Below are 22679 nucleotides of genomic sequence, written 5' to 3'. Positions count from 1 at the left end.
CAGCCACTCAAAATTCAGTAAGATTTTCTTTTATCCACCTCCTGAGAAAGCTGACTAACTCCCTCCAAATATACAAAACAGAAGGAGACCCTCAGTGTGGCATAGTTGACTTGAATTTGCAAAAATAAGTTGAGGCAGCCAATGACACTTTCCAGAACAAGATCTTTTTCAAGTGACCTGTACTCTCCACCCTGGGCATTTCAAGAACTTTTCTCAGTGAGCACCCCATATAATTTCTGCTTTAATAGTCTACCTGTTAAACCTATGATGCCTTTAAGCAAGAGAAAAGAATATTGTTTTTAATTGAGGAATTAAAGATTGAATAAATAAGAAGAGATAGCCAAGACTGGGTATATAAGTCCTTGGTATCAAGTCACTTTCAAGTATTTTCTTTATTAAAGAAAAGAGATGGGATATAGACAAGCTAAGAAAGGACTTAAGAGAGAGAGATGGGAAGGCATCAAATCACATCTTTGATTTTGGGAGGTACACCCAGCTTCCATCTGCCTAACTTCAGCTCTCAAAAATCCATCATTTTACTCCTGTCCTAGACAGAGGTTAAATGGGACAGACAGCCTCTACTGGCTGTAACCCAACTGCAAGCACGTTTTCTTCATATCTGTGCTGGGCAAGCGCACTAAAGTGTCATGGCTCTGAACTATTTATCTGCTACAGGATATGAGTGTGCAAACAGCAGGGGTGTGTTGCTTCATTACAGCATTCCAAGGTTCATTAAATAAAAATAGCTCTAAATGAAGGTACATTAGAAAGCACTCACATTAAATATCAGCTGCTAACAAGCACCTTCTTACAACTGTCCCCTGAAAAACAGAGCTTGTCACCCATTAGCAATTGTTTTGAAGATCAGCCAGGGTAAAAAGTGGCTTTCCCCGGAAAATCAGCATGGCTTCCCATGGAGATGGATGTCAAATGGTGCAACCAGGTTACTGAGGAGTCCCGAGCATTGGCATAAAAAAGAAACCCTTTCTTCCTACTAACTGCCACCCAGTGATACTTTGTCAGAGCCATCTTGCCTCTGACTAGGTTCCGTAACACTTTAGTCATTTTTGACTTTCAAAAATGTCGTAGTTGAGACATTTCAAAACTGTCCAGGAATCAGTCCTGTTCCTTTTTAAATCTCAATTTCATATATAATTCAAGGGTCTCCAGTCCTACTTCAGGCTTGCCTTGTGGTTCTAGCAGCTTGTGCTTGAGGATGGGGCGTGCTTGCCTCTCGCTCACCGCCTTACGCTCCCTCTTCCCAGTAGGGATGGGAACTAGGAAGACAAAACACAGACATCCTCCTGGGCTGCGCGAGGTCTCCACTCACTCTCCGCTCACTCTGTGGGCCTGAGGGGCTCCCTGTGGGCTCCCTGCGGGCTGCTGGTCATTTTTACCTGCTCTGTTAATGTGGGACCCTCTGCCCAGTAGCAACCCTGGGGCTGGTTCAAAGAATAAATGAAGAAAGAAAGAATAAAAGAAGAAACTGGTTGAAAGAATAAATAGAAAAGGAAGTGGCACCTACACAGACTGGGGACATGGCGGGACGAGAGGTGATCCCAAGAAAGCAATATTCTGAGAGAAGTAACATGTGTGCCAATCATAAAGGGTCATAAACGGCCTTTTTCCTACAACAATGCTCTGTGAACATGGGTCCATGCCCACAGACACAGCTCTAGATAAGCATTTTTAACAGCAGCACAGCACTCCATAAGAGAAATGTACCACAACTTAACCATAGTTCATACATATATATGTACAGATGCCACTTTTGCACTATTTAAAACACTTGGTGGCCACAGTTGAGCATTTGTGCAATAATTTCTTAGGATAAATATTTATAAGCAGAAGTACCAAGTCAATGGATATATATAAATATGTAAAATTCCACATGTCCTCCAGAAATATGTCATTTGTACTCCCACTGAGAGTGAATGCTTTCCAAAATTTGCTTTCTAAGTAGATCATTCTGGTAGACATTTAAAGAATGGATTAAGGGACGTTATGGGGTGAATTGTGTCCCCTCAAAATTCATATATTGAAACCCTAACCTTAATGTGACTATATTTGGAGATAGAGGCTTTAGAGAGGTAATCAATGTTAAATGAGGTAATAAAGATGGAACCCTAAGCTACTATGACCAATGTCGTTAGGAGAAGAGAGAAGCCAGAAATGCACAACAAGAAGGAAAGACAGCACGAGGACAGCAAGAAAGTGTAAGCAGGCTTTCCCTGCACACCAGGGAAAGAGGCCTTGTGAGAAACTAACCCTGCGAACACCCTGATCTTACACTTCCAGTCCCTAGAACTATGAGAATATAAATTTTTGTTAAGTCACCCAGTCTTTGGTATACTGTTAGGGCAGCCCTCGAAAGCTAATAAAAAGGGGAATGAGACCAAGACCAAAAGCAGTAAATCCATTTAAGAAACTGTGGCAGGAATCTGTGTGGGAAATGATGAAATTCTGAAATGAGGCAGTGAGGGTGGGGATGCAGGGAAGGAGGTAAGCCCAAGATAAATTCAGGAGGTAAAGTTGTCCAGTATTGGTAATTAATGTTATGACATAATGCTTTAGGAAATCTATCACTTAGAAAGTACATTTGGCTGGTAATAACAGATACTGGAAATAATAAAGGCTTTTTAAAAGGTGCAATTTTATTTCTCTTCAAAAAAATTTGGCTGCACAGACCGGAATGCAGTCCAGGGCCAGTGTTACAGCTCCATGGAGTCATCAAGGACAGGGGTTCCCATCATTTCTCCCTGGCTGTCCTTAATGGGTCACTTCCTGGACCAAGAGGGCTGCTAGAGGTCCAGCCATCACACCCACACTTCAAGCAGAAGGAAAAAGGACAAAAATGTACCATCTTCTTAAAAGCTTTCCTAGATATCCACCAAAGGAGTTCCACTAAATCTCATTGTTCCACTAATCCTAATGGCCAAGACTAGTTGCATTAAGTTAAATATGATCTGGTCTAATAGTTGCAGGTTTTTTACAAAGAATGAAGGAGGTAACTAGCAATTGGTAGACTCTATCATTAGAGAGGGCACCTTAAATAAAAGCTGCTGGCATATTAACAAACTTGCTAATAATAAAAAGGACTTTTGTCCAATAAACAGAAAAATATCTCATTGTCTAGCTGTTCATGCTTATACCAGTCCAACTACATAACCAATTCCATATAGTCTTTTCTGTAAACTCTCATATTTTACTTTTTCTTACTAAGCTTCTCATAAATAAATTGATAGACTATTCTTAATGAACTTTTTCAGTTTATTAAGCAAAGTGAACTTGAAGAGTTCCAGAGGAAAAGCTTTCCTTTCGTCCCACTGCTGCCAGCAACCTGCTCAGCTCCATCTCCCCTCCCTGCTCCTTAACTACAGATCAGATAGATCTCAAAGCTCTTACATCTGTTTCATTTTCAGGTATGAAAATAGCTGGTCCACCCGAATCAAACAGAAATCTCCCTTCCAACTGCCTATTGTGTTCCTCCCGGGGAGCTCAGGTCTGACTGGGAGCGCTGAGATCCGATGAAGGGAAGGGGTTTGCTCCTGGCTTCTTGGCTCCTCGTTCCCTGCCACCCCTCTGATGCTTTAGGGTCTTCCCAGGGAGTGACAGGGAAAAGGGGGCCGAGGTTCAGGTGAGTAGGGCTGTCATATTCTAGTTACTGGTGGCTTCTATTATGACAGACCTTGAGAAGCTGACTCTCTCAGGTGGGGCGAGTTCTCCAAGAGCAGGGGGCTCTGGGCAGCTGTGCCTGTCCCCTTTCTGATATGGATCTCTCTCTGGCTTGACTATGACCCTCGGCCCCCACCTCCTCAAGCCCAGCCAGCAATACACCCACAGCCACTTGAGGCCAAGGACTGTCGTTTCCCTTGGCAGTGCTCTTGGGTGGCATGGGATCTTCCGTGCAGCCACTGACCTGCGGGAATGCACACCCCTTCCATGTTCCAGTGCTGGGTGCCCCATGTCCAGCTGTCATGGCACGGGCAGTTCCAGGATCTCCAGAGGCGGGCGGCCACTGTTCACTGGTTCAGGTGTGCCCTCAGACTCACGGAGCGCCATGTCCACACCTTCCAAGAACTCTCACCATGCTCCGGATCTGCAGCCATCTCAGGATGGATCTGGCAGTTTCTGCAGCTAAGTGAGCCTCTAACCAGTGAGTGAGATAAGGGTTCACATATTACAACTCCCAGTTTTCCCTTCGTGCATGTCCCAGTCACTGTGAGCCTTTTCCTTGGAATCTTCTATCACCTGGAAGGGGGAAAGAGGAAAGAGGCAAGAGCGCTCTCCACTCCTGCAGATGCCTTGAGTGAATCCTTTTCAACTCCTAGCCTCCCCTTCACAGACTAGAGGCGAGTGACGGGCACCTTTCTGCCATCTCTCTGCAGTCCTGTGGGGATGAGTCTAACATCCTTCTTAGGAAGTACAGGTGTCTCCCCACCATCCTTAGCTTCGAGGCTTTAGCTGAAATGCAGCAGCAGCTGCCTCTGTCTCACCAAATAGCCGACTACTTGCAAGAGAGGCTTGACAGTTCATTTCAAGAGTGAAGAATCATTTTCTCTGTGTTTCATTTGATCTTAGCTACCAGGTGTCCAGAAGTCCTTTGGGATATTGATAATAATCCTGAGAGAATGGGGAAGAAGACAGAAATGGACCCTTGGTGTAAAAATTCCTTTCTATCTTTGCTATATATGAATAATCAACTTGAACTTAATGTATTAACTAATTTTACAGAGTAGGGGAAAGTGGAGTCATAGCTTTTCTCCTTGGATATTTTTTGGCTAGACAGAGCCCCCGAAAACTAAATTTGGATACAAAGTAACAGATAAAAAGTAATCCATGAAGATTATGCTCAAGTGTACTCATTTCTTCCCAAATTAAAAATCTTGTGTGTGTGTAGTGGGCAGGGGATAGGAAGAGATGGGAAACATAGTGAGCAAGGTATTCTCACTCTTTGTTCAGTTAACGAGTACCTACCAAGCACTTATCACACATCAGGTACAGGGCTAGGCTCTGTACCTTTCTGACCGAACTAAGATTTGAATATTGTCTTTGCCTTGGTTCATTAAAATAACAGTATCTTTCACTTTTACAGACAGCAAAGTTTGCCACTGTTTCAAGTTTGCTACATTTCCTAGCAATGAGTAGAAATCAGGATTCAAGCCACATTACCCAGTGAGATCTGTGAATATGTTTGGTCAATTAGTGTTCCTTGTCCGGGTGTGCAGCTGATGAAGATTTTGAGCCTAGCTTTAATACATCTGTGAAGTTAGGAAGAACTTTGGGGTGTTTTACTTCATGAGCAGCTGAATGCCATCTCTCTGACTTGGTACCGTGATCATTAATCATATGAACTCTGGTTTTGTTTTCTCAGCCAGAGCCATGGTCAAGCCCAAAGGTTGGCTGGTGACAGTGTAGGTGGGAATATTTTTCACAGGAGAGAATGGAAGAAGGGTTTATGGCTCATGGAAATTTATGTTCTCATAAAAAATTAGAAAGTCTCATAGACTCCACTTGTGACTTTTTATTTTATATTACATTCACTTCCTTCCTATACACAGGATGCAAAGGGATGGGGGAAGATTTGGCTGAGAAAAGCTAGGTCTGAATTTCACGAGGCAGAAAGAGAAGAAAATCTTACCATGGCTAACTTCCTGTTTCCTAAAGCCATTTAATAACTGGGTATAACATAAATGAAGTTCATACCTATTTTATTTGCACCTGTGCCTTCCACTGTGATAAGATGTAGGTAGACAGTAAATCCAACAAAGAGGCCCCCAAAATAGAAAATGTTTGAAAGGAAACTCATCTTTGTGTTGTTTTTTCCTAGATGCGTCACATTCAGCAAAGCTTCCCCAGCCAGCATTCCCTGCGGGCAGCTGTCCTTGAAGTTCATCGGGACCGGGTCTTTGATTGTGTGGCATTAGTTCAACTTAAAAATTTAACAGAAAATGCTAAGGAACCTAGAATGTGATGAAATCAATCAGTGATTATTTGATAAGTATTACTATATGCTAAACATAATTACTTATATGCTAAAAAACAGGTATTAGCTCATAACATTTATTAATCTATGAGCTAAAGCAACTACTAATACAACTATTGATGATCAAACAAGTATGAAAAGGATCCGTATTCTTAGGAAGCTTAGCATCTATCTCAAGAAGTATCATTCACTGCTTTGTACTTCTTACAGGAGGAGGCAGATCAGCTGTTTGAGGAATAGATATTTGGGTTTGAGTAATTATGACACAAAAATCCATTTTTAGGCCAGGCTCATTCACAAAATATGTGAACAAACTTTATTGCTTAACCCTTTCTAAGATGGATACCATTTTCCCAGGCGAACTTAGTCTTCAGGCATTGCAAAACACAGCATCTAATCTAATTCTAGGTTTCTAGGTCTTAGGTGAGGAAGGCCAGGGTTGTTGACCCCGGTTCACAGTGCCTGAGTTCAGAACAGAACCTGGTTTCCTCTTGCCTGCATGCGGGCTTTATCTGTACATGAGAAAGCATGGAATGCAATGTGATCCCTGTTAGAGCAGACAGCTGTTTTGACTCCAACAGCCTGTGTATCATTATAAGAACACTTGTTTTAATCTCTAAAGAAAACACAAAATAAAATGCATTTTTTAAGTCAAGGAGGTAGGTTCCATCCAAGGCATATTGTCTGAGTGACAAAGAATTTCAGGCAGTTAAGTAATCAGCCTGTAATATGGATATACTTGGAATGTAATTTACTTTTTATCATCCCTGGCTAGGTCATGAATTGAAATCACAGTAAGAGTATAATAAGGCTAAGAAGGGAAACAGGAGTCAGCTGCCAGAACATTCCTACTCAGCCAAGAAAACATGCTAAACAAGGCTTAAAATGAAGTTTTCCTGTCCACATTTCACAAGTTCAGATCAACAGGGAAAATAATTCTTTCCCTTCCCTGCCATCCCCTCCCCCATAATACCTTAGCCGTTGGAACAGACCACAGTCACATTTATACTAACTGACTGTGGTCATGTCCACTGCCCTGGATGATCCATCAGTTATGCATGGGGGCAGGTAGAAGGGAATCTGAATTTAGGATCTGCAACCAGGGATTTCATTTTGGCTCTGCTATTGCCCAGTGGTCAATGTTGGGCACGTTACCACCTCTCAGAGCTTCAGCCTGGTCATCTGTTAAATAGGTAATACACAACCTGCCAGTCTCATGCAGCTATTATAAATCTTTTTCTCTTTCCCTTCAAGTCAAGCTTCTAGAAAAATGGAAGTCAAAATCTTGACTTTGTCACCTCATTCTACCCCCAACCCAAAACTACCTCTCCACTGGAATCTGCGTAAGACCACCTCTCTCAAATCTGACAATGCTTTACAATCCTTCACTTACTCTCAGTTACTTTTGTCAATATCAAACACTGCTGTTCTAAAACTTTCTCAACAATATCCTCTCTAGTCTCCCCTTTAATATGGCATCATCTTTTGCCTTTATTTTTTAATTGATTTTTTCCAGTTTTATTGATATATAATTGACATATAACATTGTATCAGTGTAAGGTGTACATGAGTTGACATATGTACATATTGTGAAATGATCGCCACAGTTCAGCTAATATCCACCACCTCACGTAGTTACAGTTTTTTCCCCCTTAGAATGAGAACTTATTAATATCTACTCTCCTAGTAACTTTCAAATACACAATACAGTACTAACCACAGTCATCAGGCTGTCATTACCTCTCCACAATCCATTTCACATTAATTAGGCCCACCTCACCTGGGTCCATACATGATGTCCATACACGATGATCCTCAGACTCACCTCCGGGACCATCACTCTCCTGAGGCCTCTTCTGCTGTTGGAAATATCCTCCTGAATGTCCTGGAACTCTCGAAATCCAAAAAATCTGCAACGGAATTCATTTGGTTGATCTCCCCTGACCACTGTCTAAACTATTTCTACTGAATTCCCTCTATTCATCCAAAATCTGATAGCCATCTATAACCTATTTTCGAGATATTTCTCAAATATATCTTTTATATAACTATCACACTCCACTGGCCCGGATCCTTTTCCTTTCTTGAATAGGCTATACTGCAAATATCTATAAACTAATCTCCTTTCTCTCATGTCCAGACCTTCTGAAGTATTTTCCACATGGGTGTCAAAATGGTCTTTCTAAACAATAAATCTGATCCTCTCTCCACCTTACCTTAAAATCCTTAATGATTCCCATTACTCAAGGTAAAGTCCTAACTGTGATTACAAAATAGATGTGACTTTATGTCCTGGCTCCTTCCCGCCTCCACCAGTACCAGTTCTCAGACCCCCTCCATTCGCACATTGGATTACAACCATTCTGAAATCTTTGTCAGCTCCTTGACAACTTGCTAAATTGGCATTAGGGTGTCCCTCTCTGGAGCATTCTCTCTTATTTTCAGGTTACTTGAATCCCATTCATCTTTAAGGCTCTGTCACGACATCTACACTGTGACACAGTCCTCACCTTCCTTCTGCTCCATCTACTTCCAATAGGTTACTTTTCTTCACAACGCATTGGGCACCCCTCTGTTCTAATGTGTGTCACCCCATATTGTTGTTGTCTTGTTATGCAGGCTTTTCTAATGATAGGACTCACATCTTGCCTGTCATTGTAATATGACCCTGTCACAGCAAAGCTTCACTAATACCTGGGTCTGGCCCCCACCATTTGCTTCAAACTCTCTAGCATTTGCCTGGTTTCCCTGGCTTTCAACCTACTGTCTCCCACCTAGATCTCCCTCTCTGTTCATCATTCTTTGATGAAAACACCAAGTTGGATGGCCTGCCCAGGTCTGTTAGAGGTTGCTCAGGTGGAGCCTGTGAATTCCTCTATTTGGCTGCCTGCTGCAAGAGACGGTGCTGTCACCTGATCCCAGATTCCTAGATGGGCAGCCCAGATCCAGCACCCTGAGAGCACCCACTGCCAGCGGTGGGGGACAGACAGGAGAGAGGGAGCAGCTGGGAAAACTGGACTCATATTATCTCATCAGGTTTTAGAAAGTAACTAGGCATGAAGAGAGCAGGTATTCTGCTGACCAGCATCACAGCACCGCTGAAAGGATAGAAAAACCAGAGTGAACTGGAATGGCTATAAGGAAAGAAGAGCAAGGAAAAAAAAACCGAACAGAATCTCATCCTGCATTCCTTTGTTGTCTACTGTAATGAAATTGGAGGGATGGGGATGTCTGCAGTCAGATCAAACTGTCACCTACTATTCAGCTTTGCTCCATTGTTGATGAAATGTACATGAAGGCTAGTATCTAATTAAAATGCCAGACCTTTTATTGTCTCTTCTTAGCTTTGAAAGACAATGAATGCTGTTATAACACTGTGTAGACTATTTTGTTAAATGTGAAAGTCAAAAGACCAAGATTTAGAGAGCTAACCACAAAATGTAATGGAATAAATTATAGGAACACACTCAATGAATGCTTCCAGTCAAATCAAGGTTTAACAGTTTTTTACCAAATTAGCTGAAATAAAAGTGCATAAATTAAAAATCCTAGTATTTGTCATTGTTAGAAACACATGTCCTGAAAGCCATTTTTGTCCCTTAAGAATAACATAGAATTAAGCATCATGAGTTCAAAGAGAATTTATTAAAGGACATGACACATAGGAAGTCTTTACTAAACATTAAATATTAGGATGATGATGCCTCTATTTCTGTATGGTTCTGAAACTTCGCTTTCTAAGCCCGAACACCATTGTAGCTTTTGCACTTGTACAGCCACCTTAGCACTTATGCACTCAGAGCGCAGACATTTCAACCAGTTGTGCTGGAATATTCTGTTGCCATATAACCATGTTAACAAACCTGAATAGCAATGAGGCTTAGAAATTCATGGGACTTATTGTTAACTGGGGTGAGAAACCATCTGAGTAATGAAGAGAAAAGAGAAAAATGAAAGTCTAGAGTCACTTTATTTTGAAAGCCTAAGGTTAGGTTAGTTTTAATTCATACTTTCATGGGGATTTTGCTTTTGACTATTTCTTTTGCATAATGCACATGATTTCCTGTGTTAGTTTGATACAGATCTAGAGAGAATTCATTTTAAAACTGTAAAATTATGAGATACTGTTTTTTCTAAGAAGAAAAGTGGAAGCAAAGGACTTAGCATGAGACCAGTGAGGTAATGATTAAATCGGACTCCGCACTGACGCAGCTCATTCTGCTGAAGTTTCATAACAGAATTTGGGTTGTGTTCTTAGAAAACCTTTTCCTCTTAAGTTCAGCCACTTGGAACGGATTTGTTGGGTTCCACCTTTTCCTCCTGCAGAATAATAATAATTTAAATGAAAATAAAAACTTGTACCCAGAGTTCTATGGCAGGTGGAAGATTTTGTTAAAGAGCTGAATATTTTATGATTATTTTTACAACTATAAAATTCTACTTTATTAAGAGCAAAATCACCTCTTTATTGTGAGAATACTGATAAAAGTGTTAACTTTATAGTGACCTATTTTGATGCACCTGCTTTATCCTAGCCTCTGTCTCCCGTGTTTTACTTCTATCATTGATTACAACATAATAGAAAAGGTCTTAATTAAAGGGCTCCCAGCTTCAATACAGGAACTGGGCACATACTGCACTCCTTATATCTTTCACCAAACCCTAGAAATGATAAAATATACATGTGCATATTCATATATGTCATATGTCTACACACACACTTTATAAATGTGTGCAATGATGACATACACAGCCTTGCTGAAATTCTAAGTTGAATCATACTCATAGAAACCGAACAATACCTTGTAGACTAAAAATAGAGACGAGACTTAGGAGAAAACAATATCCAGAATATATATGGGATTCGTGTGAGATTCCACCTAAAATGCTGCTAAAATTGTGGGGCTACGGGAAGGTCAGAGCCAGAGGTGGTGGGAGCTGGGAGGAGACCGCCCCGGGGAAAAGCCAGAGAAATGGATCTGAGCCCATGGCGGGGTCTTCTAGCCCACTGGCGCACCCTTCTCCACTCAAACACCTCCAGCCCAAATGTGACCCTGCTCCTGGGTCTCCTGCTTCTACACACACCCTGGCCTTTGTTCCTCCTCTTGGCCAAACAGCACCCTTCCTCCAAATTGGGTTTCCAGGCCCAACTTCTCAAAGTTTACATTTTTAAAATTTCTAACTGGTCAGAATCATAACTGATCCATACCTGTACCATATTATACTCACTCTTTCTTCATCTTCCCCAAAAGTATACCAATCTTGTTTTTTCGGGAGAAAATATAATATTTGTTAGTTCATAACTCTCCTTTTGTGTACAATGTCATCAATGTTATATATCTAAAGATATGCCATATCTATAATAATGCCATTACATTAGAATATAATTCACCAAGTCTTTATTGAATGAGATGCGTTTTATATATATATATATATATATAAATAAACAAAGATGTGTGTCTATCACCACAGGAGGCAGATATTATCTCCAGCTTACAGATGAGGAAACTAAGAGATTTATCTTCCCAAATTCTTATAGCTAATCAAAGCTTGTGTGTACATAAGAACTACACAAAACTGATGGTGTTTCCTGAAAGCCACTTTTGGAATTTTTAGAATTTCATATTGCAATTTCTGTCTATGTATATTAAACAGGAGGAAGCATTAAGGCAAACTGTAACGGATATCCTATGACATTTTAAGCATTATTTGTCTCAGAAAATATCCTATTTGTTTTTCACACTCTTTCATGTGGTTACCACTTAGGGTCAGGTCAACATGTAGGGCTGACTGGCTCCCGCAGATATGAGGTGAAAGAGCACCCTACAGCTTCAACTTCACATGGAGTCTTTTCTTATTTGGGCTCTACCTTCCTGTCATTCATAGTTCATTCATATAGAGGCAGTTTAGGATTCAGTCTTTGGTTTCTTCTCATAGGTACCAATCTTTACAGAGACTTAACTGAAGCCAAGTCAATGTTTAGCATGGGAATTTTTGATGAAGCTAGTAGGAGAGACTCCACTAGCATTTTTATCCTATAATTATCTTAATATTTAGAAAATACAGACACTTCCATATAAATACCCCAAATAAAATATCTGTAACCAACTGAAGTGATGATCCATGTGGCCCAGTTTCTGGGCTATATTGAGTTTAACAAACACTGCTCAGTGGCCCCTCTCTGAGGGGCACTTGCATATAAAACTCCGCTCTATGTACCCAGAAAAAAACTTAGGATGGAGACACCTCTGATGCTTATCCTGTTCATCCTTGAACTTTCCTAACCATGAATGCAAAGTCCTTTTCTTCGACCTCTGACACATTACTTTCCATTTCTGGCAAACAACTTACCAGTGCTTCTATATTTAGCCTATATGACCATTGCTCTGTCCCCATGGGACGCAGTTCTGCCATGAGGATTTGGTAAGCTAAGATCTCAGTTATTCACATTTGGCTTTGGCTTCCTTTGAGGATTCACAGAGGCCTAATTGCTTGAGAAACTGGATTATCTGTGGATACTAAGGTAAAACATAATTACCACTGCACCATTTCTTAAAGGATTCCTTTAGGCTTCCTAAATTTAGTGAACTCACATAGCACCACCTAAGTTTAATTCTGCAGCTGGCGCAGCCATTTCCAAGTAGAACACCATTTACAACTCAGATTTCAGTGTATCCGCCAGGTTGTTTCTGTTATCTGTTGCCATCACAGCTCTCCTACTTTGCACAATTATCATAAAGTCTGTTAGTCATGATAATAATAGGCTCTCGATTTGGTCATAAAAGTGTGCTCTTGACTCACGTGACAAAGCAATGACTTAGTATTCAAAGTTTCAGCTGAGGGCTTAACTTTCAGTCCACAATTTTAGACAAGCCCTCCAAGGGTAACCTATGGAAACTGTAATCTTTGTGGTTCATTCACATCATAAAGCATTCTAAAGCACGGTTTGTCAGAATGTGAACTATGTCTTAAGATTCAACTAAGTCTCTAAAAATGAACTGCATCTTCTTTCAGCTTTAAAAGGGTGTAGAGGTCCTGATGCATGACCTTCATGAACACATCTTGAATCTCCTTTTTTCTGACCAGTCATCTAATCTCCCCCACTCTCCAGGGCTCTTCAGTTAGCAACTCAACCCCAAAGGGGGTGAAAAACTTAAATCCAACCACCTCATCCTGAGCAGCTTTTGATGTCTCCTATCTCCTTCATTTCTTCCAACTTACACCTCTTAGTCTGGCTTCTCTACACCTGTCGTCCTCTGCTCATCTCCTAATTGCACAGCACTAAAATACAGGAGATAATTTGGCAATAATGGAGGGCAAGGAGAAATCTGGTAAAAATAAATAAATAAATAAAGGTGATATTTTCCTGTGTGGGCTCAGGGAGAGGAGAAGGTCTGTGAACACACACATTAATAATTTTATCCTATTATCTATTTAATGGTGAAAGAAATTTAGTCTATTTGATAAAAATTTAGTTGATTTAACTCCTCCCTTTTCCCATCCTCCTACTTCACAATTTTTATTTCATATATCTCAGATATTAATCAGGTAAATATTTATATTATATTGCATTATTTTTTCTATAATTTTTAATGTTTCAAAACCAAAATTCAAAGAGTTACTTAGATACAACCTCTAACTTCACTGACTTCATTGCTTATGATATTTCTTTTGTATTAAACTTTTCATTGTCTGTTTTATGTGCATTTCTTGCTCTACCTGAAAAAAAAACTTGGAGCAAATATTTGCTATGAAAATATGTGAGTGAACTACTTAAAAGCCTTGCATGTATGAAAATAGTTTGTAAAGCCTTTTAGAATTGTTGAACCAACAGCTTCTCCTCAAAAATCCATAGCTGTTGTTTCACAGTTTTCTAACCTTTAATATTGTGGAGAAGACTGATGCCTACACTCTTCTTTTTCCTTTTTTGGTAATATACTTTTCTCAGCCTGGATGATTTTAGACATTTTAATATTTGAAATTCAGAAGTATAACTATGGACTAATATTCATTAATTGTCTTGTACTTGCTGAGGTTTTTGGATGTGATGATCTGTCTTCATTCCAGTGAACTGGTGTCACTATTTAATTTCTTCTCCTGAATCTGCCTCAGTCTTTTCTTCTGAAATTCCTAAATTGTAACTCCCTATCTATTTTCTCCTCATAGCTTCTATCTATGTCTAAGTTCTGGGAGAATATCTGAAATCAGCCTGAATTTTCTGGGCTTTTGGTATTCTGAAATATCCAGAATGATGTTCATATTCGAAAGAAAGCGATGGGATCTGTGACAGACTTGGTGACTAACACCTGTTTCAAACCTCCACACTCTTTCCCAACCCCGTCCAAAAGAGGCTTTCTCAATCTCCCTCATGGCTAGTGGTAGAGGCCTTGGGACACCATCCTGGTGAATGAGATGCAAGCAGAGGTCAGGGTCAGCTTTCTTGATAAAAAGACAGATGTGACTGCTATCAACTCTTTCCACTTCTTTGTAACAAAAACATGATGCCTGGAAAGGAAGAAAACATTTTGTCACCAGAATGGAAGCCTAAAACATTTGCAGAGAGGCTTGCAATAACAATTTGGAGTCAGCCAACCAACACAAGCATTTGCATACTCCCCAACTTCTTGCTGTATGAGATAATTAGAAGTTTTTATTTCACAAGTCACAGTTAGTATTCTACTTGCAGCTGAACACATTCTAATCATTTCAGTATTTCGCTCTCAACCAAAGAAAATCTAATTTTATGCCTTAAGAAATCCACTTTTGGTCATTTGGCTGATGGGCTCACCTTATCAGCAGTAAGACAGATTTCACTTGAAATTCTCACAGAAAGGTCACGCAGGACTTCTGTTGCTGCTAAGTCTCGCCCAGTTTTATCTAGGAGCCTGTAGGGGTATCTTACAGATACTCCCAGTCCAGCTTATCCCCTGGACTACTCCATCTCCTGGTTCACATCTGCTACCCATGAAGCTAGAGAGGGTACCCCATTATTGCTATAGTTTTAGACACCTACCATGAAAATGCTGATACGCATTTGAAGGAAATACTTTCTGAAGTTTCCAAATCTGCCAACTCTGAAGGCGTTAGAGCAGCACTTCATTCTTTACAGAAATGAGAAGGATGATACTAACTACAAGTTACTGAGCATTTAACTATGTTTCAGACTAAATGTTTTATGCAGAGTACTTCATTTTCTTCCTACAACCACCCTTATAATGTATGTTACTTTTATTTTACAATTAGACTAAGTAACTAGTCCAAGCTCACCAGACTAGCAGTGGAATCTGAAGTCAAATTTTTTTCCCTTTTAAATTTTTTATTAAGGTATGATTGATATACACTCTTATGAAGGTTCCACATGAAAAAACAATGCAGTTACTACATTTACCCATATTATCAAGTCCCCCACCTGTACCCCAATGCAGTCACTGTCCATCAGTATAGTAAGATGCTACAGATTCACTATGCCTTCTCTGTGCTACACTGTTCTCCCTGTGATCCCCCACACCATGTGTACTAAATATAATACCCCTCAATCCCCTTCTCTCTCCCTCCCCACCTGCCCTCCCCCACCCCTCCCCTTTGGTAACCACTAGTCCCTTCTTGGAGTCTGTGAGTCTGCTGCTGTTTTGTCCCTTCAGTTTTACTTCATTGTTATACTACACAAATGAGGGAAATCATTTGGCACTTGTCTTTCTCTGCCTGGCTTATTTCACTGAGCATCATGTCCTCCAGCTCCATCCATGTTGTTGCAAATGGTAGGATTTGTTTTCTTCTTATGGCTGAACAATATTCCATTGTGTATATGTACCACATTTTCTTTATCCATTCATCTACTGACGGACACTTAGGTTGCTTCCATATCTTGGCTATTGTAAAAAGTGCTGCAAAAAACATAGGGGTGCATCTGTCTTTTTGAATCTGAGAAGTCTGAAGTCAAATTTAAAGGTGACTCCACCACATCTAGCCTCTTTGCCCCGTTGCACTGTTACCTGGGGACCTAAGGAGAACAGAATGTTAAATTGGGAGTTTCCACTGAGGCTCCACCATAAGAGAGATAAAATTCTGAAGTGATGTCACAAGGTGCAAACTTTGAAATTAAATTGGACAACTCTAAAGTCATGTTGAGGATGCCAAGGAATCAAGGCAGTGGAGAGTCACAGAGGATTTGTGAAAAAAATCTGGAGAGTAACTGAGTGGAGAAACAGTCATTCCCCAAAGGGGAGGGGCCGAAGGGCAACTCTGCTTCCTTCACGTCCAACCTGCAGAGAGAACTTGCGGTGGGACCACTCTGAGAGCTGGACAGCTGTCTTCTGAGGTTGAGAAGAAACAGTGGACTAGAGTGGACACCTGCCTGAGAAATCTACTGGGGGTTCTCATCCATTTCAGTGTCACCAGCTGGGCACTCCATCGGTGAGAGCAAGGCAGAAGCTGTGCTGGGATTGCTCTGCCCTCCTCAGTTTTTCGAGTCAAGGATGCATCAGTGTTTTCCACAGACCAAATGTGGGCCCCAAAGGGAGAGAGAGCCAGCCTGGAGACTGCAAGGAAACTAGGGCTGGGACATGAGTGCCAACACAGGCAGAGTCCACTGTACACCTTAAAGTCAGTGTGGCCCACCACGGGGACTGCTGGATGCCATGAATACAGCCATAGCACCGTCAACTGTCTACATCTGCCAGGCCCAGAAGGGCTGAAACCCCCTTAGAGCCTACTCAGTGCAACTCTGGCTTCCTTTCTGCTCGCCCACTCCCAGTGCGAGCCCCACCAGGAGTCAGTACTAACAGTGGCTAGTGATGGAGGGGTAAAAAAATAATCAAGAAGCCACCTTCTTTTAGAGAGGGCAGGGGAACGGTCCACCCACCACAGGCCCTAACTGGAAAATAGGAAATCTGTACCTTGGATGGAAAAGTTTTCCAATATATTGGACTGAACATTTTAAACTGCAGAATCAGGGCAACTTAGAGTTACCTAATACTATTCAAGAAAGCTATGAGCTTGCCCAAGTTTCAGAGGCATAGGAAAAATTTCCTCCATTATATAGATTTTAAGAGAGTAGAAGAAACAAAATAAATTTCTTTCAGCTGTGTTATCAGCATATCCATACCCAAATATACACTGGGCAAACACCCATTTCCCTCAGAAGCCCTATAAAAAAACAGCTTCTTCAGCTTTTACCTAGGGCTTTCTCTCTCCATGGAGCTTAAACAAAACTCTGTGGGAACCAGCTGGAAAAGCAGGCACCCTACAGTACTTTCCATACTTCACCTGTAACTCAGGCACCTACTAAACTGTCCTTCCCAATACAGCCCCAAACTCAAAGCCTTCAGGCAAATCAGTGCATACAGACTGATGTCTCGCGGGCCTTCTCACCCGCTCAGCAGCCACATGGTCATATTTCAGTCTCAGTGATGTCTCAGGGTGATATCCCTGCCACGCTGGCAAATAGTTAACCCAGTTGTGCACAACAGAGGCAGGACCACCCCAGGAGAAGTTCTGGAAATTAATGGGAATATTATTTGAACAACGTAGTTGTGCCTACGAATGTAGCCACTGAAGAGACCATCTTTTGTTCTCTTTTATAATAATGCATTCTATTGATTTTTAAAGTTTTATGTGTAGATAGGTTATGTTCTCTATGGATTTCATCCAGGCAGTAAAGGTGGCATTAAAAAAATTATTATTATGAAAATGAGAATTGGGTCTCATATGATTGATAACTGGACTTTTATTACTTTATATTATTTACCCAATCTATAATTTTCTGATTCATATATGCATTTCTTGATTTCTTTTACTGAAGTATAGTTGATACATAATATTACATTGGTTTCAAGTATACAACATAGTGATTCAACAGTTATACATATTATTAAATTCTTACCCCAACTAGCAATTACTGTCAACATAGAAAAATGTTACAGAATCATTGGCTCTGTTCTCCAGGCTGCAATTCCATCCTGGTGACTAACTTATATTATGATTGAGATTTTGTGCTTCTTTATCCCCCAGAGCAACCCTGCTCACCTACCCCAAGCCCTCCCTCAATAATGAACAAGTAAGACTACATCAAACTACATTTTTTACTTTGAAAAATTTCATATATTCAAAAGTTACAAGAAAAATACATTGTTTGCTATTCCAGTAGATTGGCCAGTTTTAATATCTTTGCCTTATTTGCTTTCTCTCTCTCTCTCCACACACACACACAATTTTACCCCCAAACATTTGAAAGCTACTTGCAGACTTTGATACTTCTTCCCTAAATACTTCAACATGCATCTCCAAAGAACAAAAGCATTCTCCTCCATAATGCAATGATTACACTTAGGAAACTTAACACTGATAAAAAACTAGTATCTAAGATATAGTCCCTATTCAAATTTTGCCAGCTGTTTCTTTATGTTTTTTTCTTTTTTTCCATCCAGGAATTAGTCAAACAGCACACATTGTATTTAGTTGTTGTATCTATTTAGGTTTCTCTAATCTGATCAGTTCACCAGCCCCTTTGTGTCTATTATGTCACTGACACTTTTGAGGAGTGCTGGCCACTTGTTTTATAGTGTGCCTCGACACCTGATTGTTTCATGATAAGGAGATTCAGGTCAAAAAAAATTTTGCCAGAATATGACACAGGTAGTGTGTACTTCTCAATGCATCACACTGGAGTAAATGGATGCCATTTTATTCCATTATGATGGCAATGTGGTTTGACCACTTGGTTAAGGAAATATCCACCAGATTTTTCCAGTGAACAGACACTGATTTGTGGATTATATAAAGTAAAATTTTAAAAACTGTGCCTTCTAGTGATACCCTTCTTGAGAGGAAAACCTAATGCTCACAAAATGCAAGCAATCTCCTTTCCACTACTTTTTACTTGTTACGAAGATTCCAGAAGCTCAACCCTCAAAAGATGTTAGTAAGTTAGTAACCTTAACAATATTCCATCTGATTGTATTCAATTATCATGCATTTGAGATAAAATATTTCAAAAACTGAGGTACTTATATAGAAGTGGTAGATGAAAGTTAAATGTATACTTTTGTTTGTTTTCCTGTGCTCACTGAATAAAATTCATTCTCTATAATTGCATTTTATATGACCATGTTTATTGTTACATAAATTTTATTATTTACATTTTATTAAGTCTTATGTTATATATTAACATATAGGTACATGCACTAATAAACATAGTCACACACACATAGTATTACTATAGTCTAGCTCCTCTTGGGCCCAGGCATGCTTTAAAATCCAAGTGGCAGGCAGGTAAGTAGCTGGATGAGTAGAGTCTCATCTCTGCCGCAAAATCTACTCAAAGAATATGCCTTACTAGGGACAGATCTTGAATTCAAAGAATAGCTCATAAAATTAAATTGTAGCAAACCCCTTGAGAAAAAACAGCTTTTGATTTTTAATAGAATATAATATGCTGCTGTGGGCATTCAAATTCCTTGGTCACTGATCTGCTGATTTGGCCCATTTGGTTCTCATTTAGAGTATTTAAAGATGAATCTTAACAGACCGTAATAGCTTGAAATATTTAAGTAAGGTCCAAAAAAATGAGCAGTATATTTTCTTCTTACTAGAAAAGTAAGATCCCCTGACTATTATGAACACTTTGTGTAATTATACAGAAATCCACAAAATTATGTCAGCTAATAACACACCACCTTGTTCCTCATTCCCTTGAGTTACATTCAAAAGAAAAACAGATGATTAATTTGTTAAGTTCAAGTAAGCAGGAAATTTCATTCAATACTTGAAAAACTGCTTCTCTGCAGTGAAACCTAAGTTGCATATTCAGGATAAAGTACATACAGAACAGTTTAAACTCACACCTTGACCCAAATAAGACTTTGTGTTTAGCAAAACTCAGCTACCAAGGGAACTTGGAATTAACCAAGTTATCACTGTATGGATTCAGGTCCTCCATAAAGTAGCCAAATAGAGAACGTTTGAAAATGGAGAACCCGTATTTACTAGCTCGTCTTTATTACCAGGTACTTGTCTGTGTGATGAGTATGTATTAACTCATTGGATTTCAACAGTTTTCTGAGATTTTTCTTGATACACCTCCACTCTCATTACAGCCTAAGAGCCTTTAGGTCAAGTTTTATTTTGTGTTCCATTCCCAGAGCGGTGCCCAGTGCCTACGCCATAGTAAGTACAAAAGAGCATTAAATTAATGTGCATAAGCCATACAATTTTTAACATATGACTGACTATATCAATCCAAAATCCATGCTCTTCACAATGTTTCCAAATAGGACTTCATATATTAGTGGAAAAAACTACATAAATTGAAGTGGATTGCATTTACCTTGCCACTACTTCTATTTAATGCCAAAAATATACACAACTACATTCAATTATTGAATTGTAAAATGTATCCAGTGGGCAGTCTGACAAGAGCTATACTAAATGATAGTAACTATAATGAAATATGATTGTTATGCAATTGATGATCAACACTTTAATATTCAGTACCTAAAAGGTAGTTGGCATGTCTTTTTACCATTCAAATATTTCTTAATGGAAACTACAATTGGAAAGGTAAGACTAATGAAAAGTATTAACTATGCAATAAATTCTGTTACTGCATATTTCATAGAGATAAATCCTACATGATCATTCTGGCACCTAGATATACCAATAAATCATCACAAAAAAAGGCCCTATTAGTAGAGATTATGATATTTGAAAGTTTCTGCTGGAAGATTCCAAAGTCTTGTCAATTTTTATCAAAATGTTTTAAGAAACCAAGTATTTCTGGCTATGTTTAATTCAGGGAAGGAATTACCAAAACTGTCCAAAAGCTGAATCTCTACAGTTATGCTGGGGTCAACAATTCGTGGATTCTCTCTCAAAGTTCAGTAAACTGACCTATGTTTAATGATACAAAAATCCAAATGATAAACGGAAAGAAGGAAAGAGTGTGACTCCACTTCATTTAACTGTTACTCTTTATGAACAGCAGGGTACCACTGAAGCTGCTCCAATTCCTTCCTACCTGGTCAGAGAAAGTGTTGCTTGTATCAAAGAAGTTGCATAAATAAGTCTCTGTAAGAGTCCTGCAGTTCTTATCCTTCTTGGCACTCCAGTAGCATTGTTCCTTCATCTGTACACTGATATGCCTGTGGAATGTTTGACCAAGACTGCAACACTGCAACACTTATTCCAGCCTTTATTTCTTTGTAAGAAGATGACTGCAACATCTTCTTAGTGACCTTCCTGAATTTTACATACTCCTTTTCAGATTCATTTCCTAAAATCTGCCCTAATGCCACAATACTGATGGGAAAAGCCATAATTACTTAGACTTCTGAGACTTTCCAAAATGTGAACCAGATCCGTCAGGTTAGTCTCATCTACTGAGAATTCATACGACTTTTGTAGATACATATTATGGTTTACTTGTTATGGCCCAAACGTGGTTTATATATTTTTCACCTTTGCCCTTTGCTCACACTGTTCCACCTAAATAGAACATCACATACTAACAACCATCTCGAATCTTATCCATTGACTCAGTAAATTCGTTTTCTAAAATTGTCCCATCATGAACTCTCTCATTTCTTCTGAGATCCTTTTGATGCGATCCATAAGTTCTTCAGTTGTTTCAAAACATCATTTTAACATGATCACACTTTCCATAATTTAACACCTTAAAACTTTAATCTCCTTGAAGGTAAAAAAGCCCATCTTCCTTTTTTCACACTTCCATTCCAGTCTGCTGTTTATAGTAGATACTCAGTAAATACTTGCTAATTTGACCCAAACTGTGCCCTTTGTATTCTCCTATCATTTTCTTTGTTCATTGTGAAATGGAGTTATAGCTTCTATCAGTTGGGGGCATGTCTGTCTGTGAACTCTCATTGTCTGTAGGAACACTGTTTGGCTCCTGTTCTCTGTGTTATAGAAACTTTGTATGGAATTTACCTGATGAAGTCTGTCACTTGTTTTGAATAAAATTTGCTTCTACTTTTAGAGAGGGAATAGGCCAGGGTAGCTTCTTTTACTTGACAACATTAAATGATATTACACTCACTCATCATTAGGATTGTTTCCAATTTCTCCTACTTTTTGCAGACTTACCCAGCATGCTATACAGTAAATATTTTGGCAATCTGAGGTTTCCTTTGTATTTGTGGATGTTAAAAGCCCAGTTTTCCCTCCACTTCCTTTTGTGCAGATGTTGATACTGATGCCAGGGTTCTTGTTTGCAGAGTCAAAGAATGAACTCAGCAAACACTCAAGGTAGGAGAGCCAGGGAGGGGCTTTTATTGAGAGATACAGTGAGAGGACAGACAGAGCTCCTGGCTCATGCCAAGAGGGGACAAGAGAGCCCAGGGTGGTGCGTTGTCTAGGAGTTTTATAGGCATTTGAGGATTTTGGGGAACTGGATAAAGGGCTTAGGGGTGTGGACTTGTTAAGTGCCCCCTGAATATTTAGAATTAATTTAACACAAGGAACTTCCTGCTCTGATTCCTCCCCAAGATACCAAAGTCTTGGTCTGGGAGCATATCAAACAAGGCCACCTGCCCAGCCCCCAAGGTGGCTGAGGTATTGTTTGGTAAAGAATAAGTTAAGAATAGTACTTCTTAACTTCCTTGGTATTAAAATGCAATGTTATCTTTAAAGTGGCATCCTTCCTGCCTTTTACTATGTTGTTTATAGCTGGGCTTGCTTG

At 39.7% G+C, this 22679-nt stretch overlaps 1 protein-coding gene across 6 annotated transcripts in view; it reads right to left on the bottom strand.

Annotated features, from left to right (window-relative positions):
- Positions 1–2639: 2639 nt before the first annotated feature.
- CWF19L2 (CWF19 like cell cycle control factor 2) overlaps positions 2640–22679 on the bottom strand; it is a 165813-nt gene continuing 145773 nt past the window's right edge. For 3 of the 6 annotated variants that reach the window (XM_073239327.1, XM_073239326.1, XM_073239328.1), the window contains 2 exons: positions 7812–7896; positions 2640–5963 (listed from right to left, as the gene is read on the bottom strand). In XM_073239327.1, the coding sequence (XP_073095428.1) occupies positions 7823–7896 (74 nt within the window). In that variant the 3' untranslated portion in view covers positions 2640–5963; positions 7812–7822. Of the gene's footprint in view, positions 5964–6048; positions 14492–22679 lie in introns of those variants that run through there. The other 3 variants (XR_012132510.1, XM_073239330.1, XM_073239325.1) reach the window with 3 other exon arrangements.

This window comes from Manis javanica, chromosome 6 (assembly GCF_040802235.1).
Source record: "Manis javanica isolate MJ-LG chromosome 6, MJ_LKY, whole genome shotgun sequence".
Lineage (NCBI taxonomy): Eukaryota > Metazoa > Chordata > Mammalia > Pholidota > Manidae > Manis > Manis javanica.
The sequence above is the reverse complement of the archived record's forward strand: the minus strand, read 5'-3'. Positions and strand labels throughout refer to the sequence as shown.